The 16,518-nt window shown below is 36.3% G+C and overlaps 1 protein-coding gene across 3 annotated transcripts in view; it reads right to left on the bottom strand.

The window, feature by feature from the left end:
• Positions 1-773: 773 nt before the first annotated feature.
• The window catches only part of PHF3 (PHD finger protein 3), a 50,621-nt gene continuing 34,876 nt past the window's right edge, over positions 774-16,518 (bottom strand). For 2 of the 3 annotated variants that reach the window (XM_084203425.1, XM_084203424.1), the window contains 10 exons: positions 15,212-15,362; positions 14,929-15,085; positions 13,761-13,877; positions 11,719-11,850; positions 11,166-11,298; positions 10,478-10,670; positions 8,747-8,894; positions 7,509-7,598; positions 6,149-6,344; positions 775-5,018 (listed from right to left, as the gene is read on the bottom strand). In XM_084203425.1, coding sequence (XP_084059551.1) covers positions 2,866-5,018; positions 6,149-6,344; positions 7,509-7,598; positions 8,747-8,894; positions 10,478-10,670; positions 11,166-11,298; positions 11,719-11,850; positions 13,761-13,877; positions 14,929-15,085; positions 15,212-15,362 — 3,470 coding nt within the window. In that variant the 3' untranslated portion in view covers positions 775-2,865. Of the gene's footprint in view, positions 5,019-6,148; positions 6,345-7,508; positions 7,599-8,746; positions 8,895-10,477; positions 10,671-11,165; positions 11,299-11,718; positions 11,851-13,760; positions 13,878-14,928; positions 15,086-15,211; positions 15,363-16,518 lie in introns of all 3 variants that reach the window. The other variant, XM_084203426.1, reaches the window with a different exon arrangement.

Below are 16,518 nucleotides of genomic sequence, written 5' to 3'. Positions count from 1 at the left end.
GACATTTGGCTTACTAAATTAGTAAAATTATTAAATAAAAATAAGAGTGATTGATTTGTATCTTTTCCTTTTTCACTTTACTATTGCTCAAAAGCACATAACAAACCATTACCTCCTTGTATGTAAAGTCTCTGAATGCATGTCTTCAGCATATACCTGTCAGAAATAAGTAACTATTTTGGGGTGGAGAGGGAAATGAGGATGGGGTGTATGTTATGGAGCAAAGGCCACAAGAACCTAAAACTAGGTGACACACCCTTGCTTCCACATCACCATACTTAACCTGTAACAAGGAAAGCACTGTCAAGTCAGTTACAGGAGACTTAAAGATGGGAGCCACCCCAAGATGTTTCATTAAGCATTTGCGAACATCTTTGTGAGGTTCATTCTATTTTCTTCAGCTGCTCTGAGCCCCCAAGTGATCAGCCCAATGCAACAGAGCTCCTGCAACTCTTCCCAAAAGGCAGCTCATGAAGCCCACCTGGTATCTGAGTTGTCCCCAGATTCTTCTCTTGCAGTTTCTCTAAGCAGAGCCTTTTACGGCCACGTGATGCTGGAGAAGGGAGCATATTTAAGGTTTATCCTGTTCACTCTGGGGCTTCTGGTGTACTGCCAGTTCCTCAGCAGTCCACACTGCCTTGTGTGATCTGAGCAGTGATTCAGTGTAAAACAAGGAACAAGAGCACTTCCAGCTAAGACAAACGTTGGAAGGAGAGTGACTGAAGGCAATGGAGAAGTAAAATATTTTATTCCTGTAGTAGCAGGATTTATTCCCATTACACTAACTCACATCCTAGGAACAAATCCTGGAGACTTGCTGTTTGTTAATTTAAACACTTAACAAAACTCTCCCTCAAGAGCTGTTTTACTGAGGCTCTCTTCAGGTTTTACATACACAAGGCAGGTGGCAAAGTACTCAGCAAACTTGAAAAATGTTTACATATTCTTTTAAACAAATTATTTCTGGTAGTTCTGGCAGAAAGCATTCCCATCCCTTCCATACAGGCAGTTGCAATTTTCACTGCTTCCAGTTTATTTTCAGAGCAGAGATGGATGCACACGTGAGAGGCAGATCACCAGTGACCTTGGAGCAGACTACTTTTGAATGCATCAAAAGAAAATCTTCATATGCAGAGCTGTCAATTTAAAACTTACTCCAAAAATGAGAACAATGCTTTGGTGCATTTCTGTGCCTCCAGAACTCGGTGCTAATATTTAAACAACAAAACACATGTATATTACTACCAGATATATTCAATAGCACTACTGTTTTACAGACCATGGAATTAATTTGGAAAAGACTAATTTTATTTTCAAGACGTTTGAATGTTGCTTTTAGCTACCGAGGATGTTTTTTTAATTAGTCTTCTCAACGATGAGCTGAAGAAACATCACTTAATAAAAGTCTACTACCTCCTTTATTCAGTGCAAGATTTTTAATTTTAGCCAATTTGACCATGAAGTTACTTGCAAGGTATCTAAGTAAAAATTTACCTTAAAATATATTCATAATTGAAACTAACAATTACGGTGTTGTTAAACTGGGAAGACTTTTCTGGAAAGAGGAGGCTTTTCTACAGCAAAGTGCAAAATGCTCTGTCAGCAGCATAGTAAGGTTGTGTACGCAAAGTGGAAAAACAAAACACTGAAAACCAGAACAATAAACCTCAGTATTTCTTTATACGGTGGAATATTTTTGTCATTTCTGACAGACTCAATAAGATGCCCAGTGTATTTTAAAAAGTATCAGAGTAGGTGATTTTGTTTTCACATTTGCATGTTGTTTGGCATGGGTGGGTGGTAGTCCACAATTACCAAGTTACCAGAAGTCCCAAGGGTACAAACACTTTTGCCCTTCTCCCCCCTATTTGTTCTCCAAAACTCAAAACAAACCGAGCTATGAAGTGTACAATAAATGTGGCATTCTGTGACTCAGCCTTCCATATTCATTTAGCCTACGGTTTCACAGCTATGAAATCAAACACACACAGTATGTGAGAAAGTTTTATCATTTTAGAATCAAAATATCCCTTAAAATATTTACATTTTACAGTAAAAAGGATAGCAAAACACAAAGTAATGTACAAGCTTAGGTATTCAAGTTTTTGAAGCATGGAAAATGGTGGGAGAAATGAATTTACTACTACAAATAATTTTCAAGAATTTAGGTTAGAAATGCTTTCTTATTAAAACAAGTGCAGTTTAAAGCAGTAACATTCGAGAAGCTCAGCCTTCCAATTTCTGGTCACAAACTGCTTCAGATGCTTAGGAAAAGCTTGAAATATAATATAACGAAATATATTTGAGTTTTTATTGTACTACTGAATAATTTAAAAAAAACCCCAAACTCTTCACACCACCGAGCATATTACATTTTGTTGTAACATGTGGATTCTGAGGCTTTGCTGCAGTCTTTAAAAACAGTGCAATTTAAAAACAAGGGTATTGTATGAAAACGACCTTTAAAATTATCAGGGCATCTTAAAACAGAAGAGAGCACAAATTACCAAAGGCAGCAACTATATTGCAGACTTGACTAAAGCCAACTTCCTCAGCTAAGAAAATTCCTAAGCCTTTATTGCATATTAATAAAAAGAAATCTTTAAAATTTTGAATATACAGCAATGTAAAATTTTTAAAATATTAAACTCCTACTTCTAGCGATAGTTGGTATAATGAAAAAAAGGATGAGTATTGGTACATTGAGTGGTACCAAAACACAGACTCATTTCTGCAAAACACCAACACAGAATAAAAAACGATGGCACAATCCTAGCAGGCTCTCTTTTTTTTGTCATACAAAGTTTTACGACATTACTCTAACAGTTTATTTAAATAGGATTTTAAAAGACTGCCTGCATCTTTTTACCTTTTGCTTTTAGTTCTGTCACTGTGGTCCCTATGTCTCTCTCTGTTCTTTTCACTTTCTCGTTCTCTATGCTTGTCTTTGCTTTTCTCCCTCTCCTTATCTTTTTCATGAGCCTGTTCATCACTTTTAGTCTTCTCTGTCTTTTTTTCTGGATTTCTAGTCTCTCTGGGACTTTTTCCATCAGCAGCTCTGTCACTGTGTGGGGATCGCACTCTTTCTTTGTCTCTCTGTCCTTCCTCTCTACTCTTCCGCTCTCTCTCCTTTTCCTGGTTTCTGTCTCTGCGCCTGTTTCTTTCAGAATCTTGCTCCCAGTATTTTTCATTGCTCCACTCTTTTTCATGTCTGTCTTTTTTTTGGTGATGGGTTTCACTGTAAAGTCTTTGTCGATCATTTTTTCCTCTACTGAATCCTCTCTCTAAATGCTGTTCTTCTCTGCCCCAAGGATCGTTGTGGCGTCTTTCTGGTCTCCTACTGTCTTTACTCTGAAAAAAATTTTCTGGTCCCAAAAATCTTGATTGTTTGTGAGCCACTGGTAGCCCTTGTGCAATGGGTCCAGCATACTGTGGTGGCTGACCTGATAAATGAGCTACTGGTGGCCACGGCATCATTGGATTTTGAGGAAAACCAAAGCCAGGAGGAGGAAGAAGTGGAGGTGGTAAATGAGGAGGAAATCCAAACATAGGGTTGTTTTGTGGAGGGAAGTTATGAGGTGCAGGAGCCTGAAACTGAAATCCAGGTGGATTAGATTTAGAATGCTGAAAATTCTGCTGTGGAGGTCCAACAGATGGGAAGCTGCCACTTGCAATAAATTCAGAACGAGAAGAGTTTTCAGTTTCAAAATGAGATGAAGTTGCGGCTGGTCCTCTTCTAAATGAGTTCACTGTTTCAATGTTTTGCATCAATCCATCTTCCTGTGAGTGTTTGGTATCTTCTGCTTGTGATGCAGCTGTGTTATCTGCCTTAGCTGCAGCTGAACTGAATGGTGTCTCGCTGGTTTGTGCCTCACTTTGATACAGGTTTAAGACCCCTTCTCCAGGAAGTTGCTTATTCTCTGGTTCTCCTTGATCATTTCCTGAAGCATTTTGTCGGTCTTCATTTCTGCTAACATCTCCATCCTTGTTTTCTGAAATATTAGTCTGCTGGCTTCGTCCAGCTGCCTGTCGTGGGTCTCTTTTAAGATTAATAAATGGTGGTGATTTAGAGGTATTAGCAGTAGTACCTTCAACAGAGCCTACATTAACATTGTTCTCACTGGGCTTTTTTCCTGAATTTGATGAGGAAGAAAAGCTGGAATTTGTGCTCCTTCTAACTTCTTGTGCAACACTATCCTTGTCTGGTATCTGTCGCTTTGGGTCACTTTCTTTACTTTCTTCAGTTTCCTTATTCTGTACCTGAGCAGACAAATTTGCTAAAAATGCTTCTGTAGAAACATCTGGAGGTTTTCCCTTAAGACTCAGCCCTATCAAAGAACTAGCACTTCTTGCAGAACTTGAGGTCCCTACAGCTGCTGCATCCACAGTTGCAGCAGCATTAGTGGATTCTTGAGGATCATCCAAACCAGTCTTTGCTTCACCAGCTTCAGTAGTTACATCAGCAACATCCATAGTTTCTTCTTTCAAAGTCGCCTGTTCATTTAATAATGGTATGTCTTCACTAGGGCCTGCTTCTGACTTGCTGTGCTCATACACCTGCCCTGTTGTACCCAACAGGCTTTGAAGAATATCATCCACTGGCAATGGTTTATTTGCTAGCTCCAGAGTAGAAGGCTGATTTTCCCAGCCAACCAGGACTCCAGGAAGAAACCTGAGAGGCTTTGGTGGTTCATGTTTGGTACTTTCCACCATTGGTTCAATAACTGCTGGGGCATCGTCTGTATTAGACTGCTGTGGTTTATTTCTCTGCTTGTGTAGCACAGTTGTGAAGGAATTAAAAAAATTATTTTCCTCTTCTTCTTCTAGTGCCAAATCATGATGTGAGACTTCAGGTTTGCTTGGCTTGCTTTTCTTCTCTGGTGGCAAGCTACTCAAGGTGCTTTCAGCAGCTTCATCTGCAAAACTACTGGTAACACTTGAAACAGCAGTAATCTGCCTCTTCATCTTCTGGCGAATTATCAATCCCAGTAATAAATTTGGTCGATGTATTTCAATTCCTGTACAAAATTGCAACAGCAATTTATCATCTCTTTGTATTTTGGCTAAGGCAATAATTTTAACAAAAATAACCACCATATACTCACAATATGCTATCAAAAGTATTAATCTTATGGCATTTGAATTTGTTCTGCTTGTCATGTTAAACATTAACAATACTTAAAATAATAAAAATATGTATTTCCAGTATTAAAAGTATGACTTCAAGCACGGCAACTTAAGATTGGTTCAACTACACTATAACTTCCAGATAGAGAATATGAGACAGATAGGACATCTAATCTCATCAGAATCAGCATGGAAGTTAAACATCAAGTTAGTCTAACCCAGCTACAACATGGCAACAGTGTTAGCAAAGTATAATAGGGAAAAAAAAAGTAAACAGAACACCTGCAAACAAAAAGCCTCCTCATCAACTTGTTAGACATACTTCTTCAAAGATTTACCAGGAGAAAATTTCAGAAATGTTTCCCTCCTTCCAGGAAAGGTGCTGTGTTCAAGGCATACTACTACCCATCTCCTCACCATCTATTTTGTTCCATATAATGGTAAAAAAAAGAGTTCTAGCTCATTCTCTCTTCATTTTGGCCTTGCCTATCTCAAAAAGAAAGATTATCCAGAAAGTTTTATAACCAAGATAAATTGATGTAAAGTAACTCAGGTGTACCCAGATCAACTGAGTGCAATTTCAAGACCTTTTCTTCCTTGCCCATCTATGTTTTAAACTTTCAATGTATTTTTTGTAAGGAACTTTGGAGTACTTGAGAAAAAAGATAAAAACAATTCAAATAATGAAAAATACTATTTTAAATTGAGAGTATAAATTTGGAACTTATGCCTTCTACCAAGTCCACTTGTGTGACTCAGTTTACTGACATTGAAACCTACAAAGCCTCCTGTGTTAGAAAAAGAAAGTAGCAGACATAAAACAAGGCTGTAAACTAATCTTTTCATCTTTGAAGTATCACAATAATCTAGGGGAAATTAACACCTTTTCAAGGAAAGTAATATAATAATACTATGGAAAACTCATCCATATTTGAATAAAATAGCTTTTTAAAATTTTATTTCCTCCTGTTGCCAACTCTTTAAGTAGCGTTATGATAATAAAATTCCAAGCTGTACTTACCAGGCCCATCAAAAGGCACAAGGTGATGAGGGACTTTATCTGAGGAACCTAAAGGGATGAGGTACAAATCTTTCACTTGCTTCATATTATTGGCCGCCACACCGTAACGTTTTCTACTGCTGAAATAGGCGAACAGCAATGCATAGGAGATCTGATCTTCTTCAGTTACTGGGGTAAAGCGAACCACGCAGATCTCCTGTTTACAGAATGAGAGGGAAAAAGATGGTCAAGAATATTTTCTGTGAAATGTTATTTGTTTACTGACTGCTCTTTATTTAAAAGAACGGTGCTGAGGAGAAAAAGCTATGCCAAAATGGCAGAGAACAGAAGAGACAGAAGGAGCAGAAACATGGCCAAAAATAATTCAGAACTAGATAAAACAAGTAGAAAGCATTTAGTACGAAAAAATTAATTGAAGTACATGACAAAAGAGCCAATATTTTAACAGCCAGCTAAATAACAAGTTTCAGGGAAGCTTGCCAGCTTCCAATGAATTATTCCACTCTCTTAACATTACTAGAAAGCTGTGTTTTGTAGTCTGTTGTGTCCAAGGCATCCATTAATAATAGTGAAAGACCAGTATTCAGATCCCAGAATTATGCCCAAAGCTCAGGAGCTGATGTTGTTTGAACAGCCTGGAAGATTGGACAGAGGAGCCTCTACAAAACTGAGATGGCACCTAAGCAGGCTGGAATAGCAGGCTGAACTTTGTCAATGTCAGCAAAGGCAAAGCTTGCACTTTGAGCTGGAATAACCCCATGCACCAAGACTGGCTGGGGGACTGACTGGCCGGAAAACAGCTTGGCATAAAATGATGTGGGGATCCTGGTGGACAAGCCAGGAACTGGTGTATGAACATGCATCCATGCCAAGAAGGCCTACTGCAACCTGGGTGTCAGAATCAAAGCAGTCAGCACACCAAGGGAAATGGCTATTTCTTTCTATCCAGCACTTGTGAGACACCAGCTGGAAAGGACTTTCAATTTTTGGGCTCCCCAGCACAAGAACAACTGGCACACAGTGGGACAAGTCCAGCAAAGAGCCACTGAGATGGTTGTGCACAATGTAACACTACTGAAAATGAAAGGGTAACACTTGAGAGGTGAAGCGGTATCCAAACATTCCTGATGAGTTACTGTGTCAAATGAAGACAGGTATTCTCAAACAGCAGGTGACAGTTTAAGGTTAGGTAGGAAGAAAATAAATGCCAGCAGCTGCCACCCATCCCATTCAACACAACCATGAGATATTCCTAAAGTTCACATGTTTTGCAAATGTTTCAAAGAGAAAAAAAAACAAGTATCTTTAGGATGACTAAGATGCACATTAAACAGCAAGTCTTACTAGGTAAAATTCTTACCTTGGTCCCTGAAGCTTTGATTTTTTCTACATAATCCCAGACAGTGTGGGGAGATATCCTGCCACCTACTTGAATACTATCAGGTAAATCCTATGAGAAAGAACAACAGAAATGTGAATCCAAATAAATCTTGTACTATGTCCTTCATCCAGTATCTGTTTCATAAAATTCAAAGCATACTTAGTTCTTTTAATTTCTTAAATTGTAATTTAAAAATATCAGTAGAAGTTACAACAGAAGAAAAAAATTAAATTTTGGACAGAGATTTTCAGTTAACGATATGTAATAAATTAGTTATCATTCAATACTGCTCATCTATACCTTGCCAAAACTATCCTTTCTGGTAACACTAACTGCAAACATAACTGAACTATGCTCTGGGAACACTCAAGCTACCCATCACATCACACCACTGTAAAAGTTCCACACCTATGTTCATAATAAACTTTCAAAATCTTCATCATGAGGGGAAAACATAACCTACACATGCATGTATATAAAGATGTAAATTCTTGGATATTACTGAGTTGACTGTTCCTAAGGAAAATAAACAGACTTTCAGAAAAATAATTTTTTTGAAATAAAGTAGAAGAGTTTTGAAAAACTTATTATACTCATATAACAATCCTTTAGTATTAATGATTAGCACATGGCCTGCACTTCCCGAAGATCTACAGCAAAGTAAAGACAATCTTATTAACAGAAGACATAAAGCTGATACATCCTGTGTACCTGTCAAGAAGGAAAATTGCACCTGATAAGCTCTCTGATCTTTATTTTGTAACACAAAGACAACTACTATAAGCAGTTACATGCTTTTCCAGTCTCTCAGACACAGAAGAGAACATTATATAAACTTTCTATTTCAGGGACAATTCAATCACAATGCAAGGTGAGGACCAGAATTGCCACCAGATGGGCAAAAAAGAAAAAAAAAAACAAACCAAAGAAAACTTCTGTTACGCAGGTTTCTGTTATAGATGGGAAGCTGAACCAGAGGTTCCTGTAATGAATAATGCTTAACTTACAAATATAGACCTTAACCAATGTCCTCCCACAAATACTTCATTTAACTTACAAATATAGACCTTAATCAATGTCCTCCCACAATACTTCATACTTCATAGAATGATCATGCCTCACTGTCTTCAATCATTATACTAATAATAGCCTACGAGGTAAATAGGTTGGAAAAATTAATAAATGAATTGTTCATTCTTTTCAATAAATATAAATACCTCTGTTAAATACTCAAAGGAGCCAGAAACTGGGTAAGCCTTAATAACAAATTTTGCTACTGAAGGCATATTGATAAAGCCCTTCCAGATGAAATTCAGGCGTGCCAGAAACAGACTTTCACATTCCACAGTACCAGGCGTTTCTGACCTAAAAAAGGACAAACAAAAAACCCACTTAGTTTTCAACATGACATATTATGCAAGACAGTGTAAACCCTATTTTTTCTTTATCAGAGAAATGTAGTATTATCAAGAATTTTCTTTTTCAGTTAAGCATACTGAAGGGTCAACAAAAAAAGACAGGCAGACAATGTTTCTTTTCTTCCAATAGAGTAGCTCTATGGTACAGGAATAGATGAGCAGCACATTAGTTCCCTAGTCAATATTTTTTAAAAACAGAGGAGTTGCTTAGTCTGAGAATTATCAAATGCTATACTAAAGAGGACACAAATGCATACGGGTGCTGCAGAGCCAGAGAGATGTTCCTCTGCCACAGGTAAAAGATGACAACACGCTGCCTGCTGGCCTACACTGCTTTCCTAACTTCTACATTTTGTGCCACCACTGTCTGTCTTCCATCTGAATGCCTGTGTCACCCTACTCTGTCCTTGTACCACAAGCTGGCTCCTCATGTCTTCTCATCTATGCATCACTTCCACATGTTCTGTGAGTGTCTCCTCCTAATTCCACCTGTAAAAAACTGTTTTTCCTGCCTTTGGAAAAAAGCCTCAGTTTTGTCAACAAAGTAGCTGAAAAAATTAATAGGATGACTTAAATAATTTCCCAGGAGAGTGTTTCTCAACCTGAGAGTTTCCTTATGAAAAAGTCTACACATTTCAACATTTCCCAACATGATGCTATCAAAATATTCTAGACACACTATTAACAGTTTTAAGCTGCCCACTAGAACCAGATGTTGTGCTGTTACAGTAACACTGTAACCTAGGTTTATGTCTGTTTACACTGGATATTACCTTGAATTTGCTGTAAGCTATTCAAAAACCAAAGTTCACTATCCTTGGTGAAAGATCACACTGTCCTGATAAAGGCAAAATTTCAGCATGAACTCTGGTCAATTCTAAATGATTGGGAGTGGATGTTTTTCTCAAAAAGCCTCCCTCACACCAGAAAGAAACAGCCTCATAAACTGTAATTTCCTTTTTAGTGAGTAGCAGAGTATGAAAGTAAATGAAGAGAGCTGACAGCAAATACAGCAAAGCATCAAACAAGCTGCTGTTACCTGCCATTTCTAGAAGAGCACTACTTTGGAATTTGAAACTAGCCTGATTTATCAGTGTAAGTGCTCTGTTTATAGAGCAATATCAGATTCTCTGAATTTATATATACACATATATAAAGACACACTTATTTAAATGCAGCACTATATATACACTACATGCCTTAACAGCTAAAGAGAATATGAAATTTATATAGGGATTTTTTGTAATATGAAATCTTTTTAAACCTCGCTGCACCAGAACACATTGGCTTTTCAGGAAAAGTAAACTGTGTGGTACTTAGAAGTTTGCAATCACAACAACATATGCAGTATTATGTATATAAATGAACAGCACTTACTCCAGCAGAGAACTCCATTCTAAAAATGTGTATGACTTCAAGTACCCAAATGGATTAATGAAACACCATTAAAAAAGTAGCTTTAGACATAATAGCTTAACAAGATTAATAATGTCTTTCATTTAAAAATACTGTTTCTACAGCTTATATTACTTTGGTAGAGGTGTGAATGGCTTTGATGAGTCTTGCTTATCATCTTCCAGTAATTCTGAAGCTAAAATACTTGACGTGGAGGAGAGTGCGTCTGCAATGCTCTCTGCTTCATTGTCGGACTGCTTCCGTGCAACCCCAACAGACACCTTCACCTTCTTCCCTGACAGATCATCAGTAGGTGGTGCCATTCGGCCTGCAGAAAAGGAAGCACAAGGGGTTTCGCTTTTATTAAAGAAACAAAAAAAGGACTTCCTCTGCACTTCCTCTGAACACAAGGAAGACACACCAAAACCACTACATATTGCCACTGAAGTGGGATATGATACATATCTTACACATATTTATATCCTGTATAAATTATTACCTTGTATATGTTTATACAATACTAAACATAATTTTGTCATTGCAATGGCATAGGATAAAGAAATGAGGAATCAACAGTAGTATGTACATCCACCATAGGGATTCTACTCTCCGAAGCTGTTTTTTTAAAAGACAAGTTTATGCCAATAAACTATCCTTTTAATAGTCTCTTTTGTAAATGATGAAGTAAAACATTCCTTCCACAACTTCGTTAGCAAACTAAGCAAAAACCCACATTTATTTAAATTCTTGAGGTATATTGAGATTTATGACTGAAAATTATAGAAGTGCCACCTATTTATTTTCATGTGCTTTCCCAAATTACCTATGCAGATTTTGCAGTTTAGATCAAAGAGATGATTTTTATGTTGACTTGTGGTGTCCGGAGATGCAGATTCACTTATTTCTTTATCCTTTTCAGCTTCTTCTGTCTTCTCAAATAACTTCGTATTAGGTTCCTAAGAAAAGCCAAACACATTTCAGTTAGGTTTTTTTAATCCCTCTGTTAATATTCCTAATATTGTTTAAAAGTTTTATGGTGCTTTCCTCCCTTTAGACATAAAGCTCTTCTTTCAGCTGCACAGCCTAAAATTCTACCAAAAAACCCTTCAAATCCGTTACAATAACTAACTGGTATTCTCAAATATATCCAGGTACCATTTAGAATAATTTCTACTACTGCCAGTATTCATCATACAGTTACAGATACAACATAGAAGAAAAGAAATCAACAAAATCACCAGGCCAAGAAGTCAGTAAAGACAAAAGAAAAACTAACAGATAATGATAGACTTGAACAACAGTATCATAAACAAAACACCTCACAACCACATTGCCTATGAACTAAACACACTGTAGTGCCATGCTTTCTTTTCTACCTGAATTTCCATTACTTCCTCTTGTTCTTTCATTGGTGTCTCACTTTCAATTTCTATTTCTCCTTTGTGAGTAATTTTTGTGATAGGTCTTCTTTCAACCTCCCTCTGCTCTTTCTCAATCATTTCAATTGTCTGTGAAAACAAGTAGTTACGTGTAATTATTCCCATACAGTAAAATTTGGAAATCCAGAAATATAAGAGATAACAGTATTGCAATTAGGGAACCCTCTAGGAAGAAAAGTAATACATTCTTATTTTGCAAGTGTCATAAAGCAAACATGGAAGCACCAAGCATGGAAGAGCTAAAGAAAAAAAATACATCCATTATTTTCCCATAATAACAGGGACAATGTAGGATATAAATAAATGCAAATTTTTGTTATTTTTCAACATTTTGGTTTTTAGTACATAAACCTAATGCTTCACCTCAAGAAAAAACTTAAAGGTATTTTTAGAAGTAATGGAGATGCTAATTCTGATAGCACTGCTGCTTTGCTTTCTTGCAATAAAATAAAATAAAAACCATTATTTCTAATATTTCCTCTTAAAGCACATTTCCATTTCTTACACCAGGAAGAGGTTGTGTTGGCTGTCCCAAATATCTCAAGCCTAATTTACTTAGGATACAAGAATTCTATGATTGCTTTATCTGTCTGAAAAACACCAACATACTTATGAATATCCTGGGGAAATAAAAAAAATAAATTATTAAGTAGCAGTCTCAATGCCTTGTTTAAATAATAACATGAAAAATACAGTCAAGTGTATTTGTTTTAAATGTTTTACATGTTTATAGAAATTTTGAAGCATTTCTCTGAAATAATTAGGACACTTCAGCAATTTCTTGAGCAGCATACACTTTTTTTGGGAAGATATCTCTCATAGCAGTGGAATTTTATGTTGCATAGTCTGTTTTGAGAATTTCCCTGATGTTCATAAAAATAAATGTAAAAAAGTTCCACTACAAAAGATGGGCTTTGGATAGATACAGAATACACAAACTTTTCATTCTTTCTAGGCCTTTGAAACAAGATAATCAGCAAGTATTTTTCCACAGAAAGTAGCAAAAAGTTATCATGATTCATAAACAGGTCCAGCCACAATGTGCAACGACAAGGAAAAACCACAGGAATAACTACTACTGCAAAGCACACTGCACTCTCTAAAACAGCATCCCACTCTACTAAATTAGTTATTACCAAACATTCATTCTGAGCACACAGATAAATTTACACTACCCAAACATTGTGCTTTTAGATTTTATCATGTGGAATATAAATACCAAAGATCCTGTCAACATAAATCCACATTTTGTAAACTAGAAAAATTTTAATGGCCATTTCTAAGCAGCTGCAGATATCGTCAGACTAAAATGTCTAACAAAAAGGAATTTTCTATAAAAATACAGATCCTCTTATTCCTGTTTCTCCTTCTAAACTCTCAGCATAGTACACAGAGTGACATTCTGCTATGAGAAGTCATGCCTAAACTAACCTAGTAAACTTCCTACACTTTCTTGGGTTTCTTTTGCTGCCTGGTTTTTGTTTTTGTTTGTTGTCCCTTTAGGCTGCTTTTCCAACTGGCAGATCAGGTTTTCAGCTCTGGATTTACTTCTTGGGGACTGATTTGTAACGCTTCAGCAGTAAGTTAGAAGCAACACCAGTTTGCTCTGGTTTGGTTTGTCCAATATCTGTTTCTCCCTATTTAAGAAACTGGTGTTTATAAAGCTCCAGCAACAGCTTTAAAATCACATGGAAAATAAGGACAAAGAAGCCTTCTTTGAGACAGAAAGAAGAAAAAGCCAGCAGCAACAAAGTTGCAAGGCAAAGGAAAGTGCATGATTTCCTCCAGTCAGAAACTGACTACACTCCTTTCACTTCTGTTGTACAAACATCTTTGGGTTTTGAGTACTAAATAAATTACAGCGACCCTCCTGCTTGGTTGCAACATCCATTCTGCTCTTTCTGCATACATTTAACCTGCAAACAGAAGTTACACATGCTTAGGCTGTCAAATAAACAACGTAAGTTGACAAATCTCACATGTCTGTTTTCCCTCTGTCTCCAAGCAGCCAGCTCTTTGGAAGCCAGTTCTTCTGGGCTCATTTTTATTAGATGATCTGGAGTAACCTCTCCTTTCAGTACTTTCTTAAATAGTATCTAGAAGAAAGAAGAAAAGTAACTGTTGCTATAAAGACAAAAATAGCCTGCAGCAGGAAATAAATCAGAGAACTAACATACAACATGCTCCGTAAAGCTAAATGGAGTGTGTGGGTTTGTAATTACCTCGACTCCAGGAAGCAGTATTAGATTTTATAACATAAAAAGCTTAATTCCAGAACTCCATTTATTCTACATAACAATGTATCTACACATAACCTTAATGATTAAACATATAATTAACTGCTGTTTCAAAGGAGAAAGAGTCTATGCCCACTGCAGCAGTAACTCAGACAGTTCACTGTTTTTGTTTTTAAAGGTGCAAAACCTCTGCATTACACAACAAAGAGAAGAAGCTAGCAAAGAGGATATCTATGCTTCTTGCCTAAATGAAGTCCTAGGGTAAAAACAGACAACAAACTACTTTAGCAGTATGAGCAAAGAGAAAACAGAAGTTAACTGTTAGATAAAAGTTAAGATAGAAATTCTTACAATTGGCTCACTGTAATGGCAAAAATACTATAAACAAAATGACTTGATCAGAATAACTGATAAAGGACAAAAGACAGAACCAGGGGAGGTATGATGTTAAATAATGGGCTCATAGAAAGCAGAACAGAGAATGAAGCCCAAGCTTGAGAAATCTGGGTATTAAAAGGTAGAGTGAGGAGATCCTAGACATAAAAACAGTAGGTATAGTAAACAGCAAAGAATTATGGGGGAGACAGGAATATCTAAATAATGTATCAGTGGTAAAAAAACCCATGGACTAGGCAAGCTGTATCTACTAGTTTGAAACCAAACAAAAAATCTGTACACTGGGAGCAAGGAGTTGGAGAATTAATGATGGGGAAGAACATAGAGGACACTCAGTGCCCACGGAACAAATAACATAAGGAACAAATAACATCAAAAAACCAAGGAAACCTAAAAAACCCCAAAACCAGTTAAACTGCAGGAGAATTGATAATGTTTCTAGACTGAAGATTGTTCCTTTAATCTATAGCAAATCAAGGATTTCTGCAAAGGACAAAAAATAAATCACACATACATTATTTTTAGGATCTTTCAGATTGAACATTAAACTTCTGTATTTGTTCTTATACTTTGCATCAGTGTCTCGAAAAAAAGAAAATAGCTCTCTTTCAATCCTCGTGGCAACTTTTGCTGCTCTCTCCTCAGGAATCTTTAAACTGGAGTCTGTCAATCTATAAGAGAACACAATGACAAAAATTACAAAGTGCATCCAAATAGTTAACAGTTTTTCCTTTGCCTTCCAAAGGAAAATATTTATAAATACAAATGAATAATTTCATTTCTTAATATATCTTTACCTTTTCATAAGGATTTCCTTAAGAGATTGTTTAACACTTTGTCTTATTTGATCAGCAGAAGGCTTGGAAGCTGGCACAGCTGGCAGGTGCATTGCACTAATGGATCCTTTCTCATTTTTCTTTTTCTTAATTTCTTGTTTCTCATGCGCACCTATCAAAACACAGTTAAAAACTGTAAAATATTCAAGTAGGTTTATTTGGAAACCTTTGCTGCTGATGGAATTATTTTAATGATTTTTTATTTTTAAACTGCTAAGAACTGATCCTCAAGAAGAAGGACTGAACCCCCTAGGATGGATGGTTTGAGTTTGGTTGGGTTTTTTTCCTTCTTTGGTTTGGATTTTACATTACTCAGATTAATGCAGAACAAAAATTTCCTTAGCAGAAACAGGGGGTTTGCCCTTTGATTTGCAGTATTTTTGTCTACACCAAACTAAGATCACCACTGCCCATTAGCTTGATCTTAAGTATGATTTTTGACTCTAAATTTTTGTAACAGCATAGATTCATTTTTCAATGAATAAACTAAGAAATAATATACTATGAAGCACATATAAGCATAATAAGCTTTACTTTAAAATACCATTTTGCATTAAACTTAGCATTTCTGCATCTGTTAGCCATCAAAATTATTTCAACTATAATAATCTCATCTTCTGATTCAGGTAACACTCAAGGTCATTATAAGGTTTGTGTCATAAATAATTCAAATAATGGGTAAATTTAATCAAACGAAAATCATTAAAGAAAAATTACTAATTCTCAGAGAGTCAACTGAAAGCTCATTTGTGTCAGCATGTGAACGTGTCACTAATTTTGAGCAGCACCCTTCAATTTAGGGAAGAAATGGGAACTAAGTAATATTATTTTTTTTTCATTTTATAGTCGGAAAAAAAAGAACAAATTGAAAATTGATAAAGATTTCTAGAATGCATCAGCACTGGCAAATGACCAGAAGAGCTAAGTTATGTATTTTTAGACAAAAATTCAAAGCTTGAGTTTCAGAGTAAAAGACACAGTTCTCACACAAAATCTCACTAGCTTTGCTGCTGAGATTTCAGTCCCAAATAACAACAACTTCACATTATAATGACCTTAGAAGAAAAATGCTTCCTGGAAGGGAGCTGGGGAGAGGACACAGGTTGCTGGGAGGGTAAATATGTCCCCTCAACCGCTCAAATGAAGTTTAGATGAAAATCTGATGACTCAGCAAGTAATACAATGTTCCTCTCTGAAATGAGCTGACAAAATTGTCAATTTGTTAATTATTATCAAAAGACATCAGTAAGTCAAAATATAATTTATAC

This window comes from Fringilla coelebs, assembly GCF_963513975.1.
Source record: "Fringilla coelebs genome assembly, chromosome: 3".
Classification (NCBI taxonomy): domain Eukaryota; kingdom Metazoa; phylum Chordata; class Aves; order Passeriformes; family Fringillidae; genus Fringilla; species Fringilla coelebs.
The sequence above is the reverse complement of the archived record's forward strand: the minus strand, read 5'-3'. Positions and strand labels throughout refer to the sequence as shown.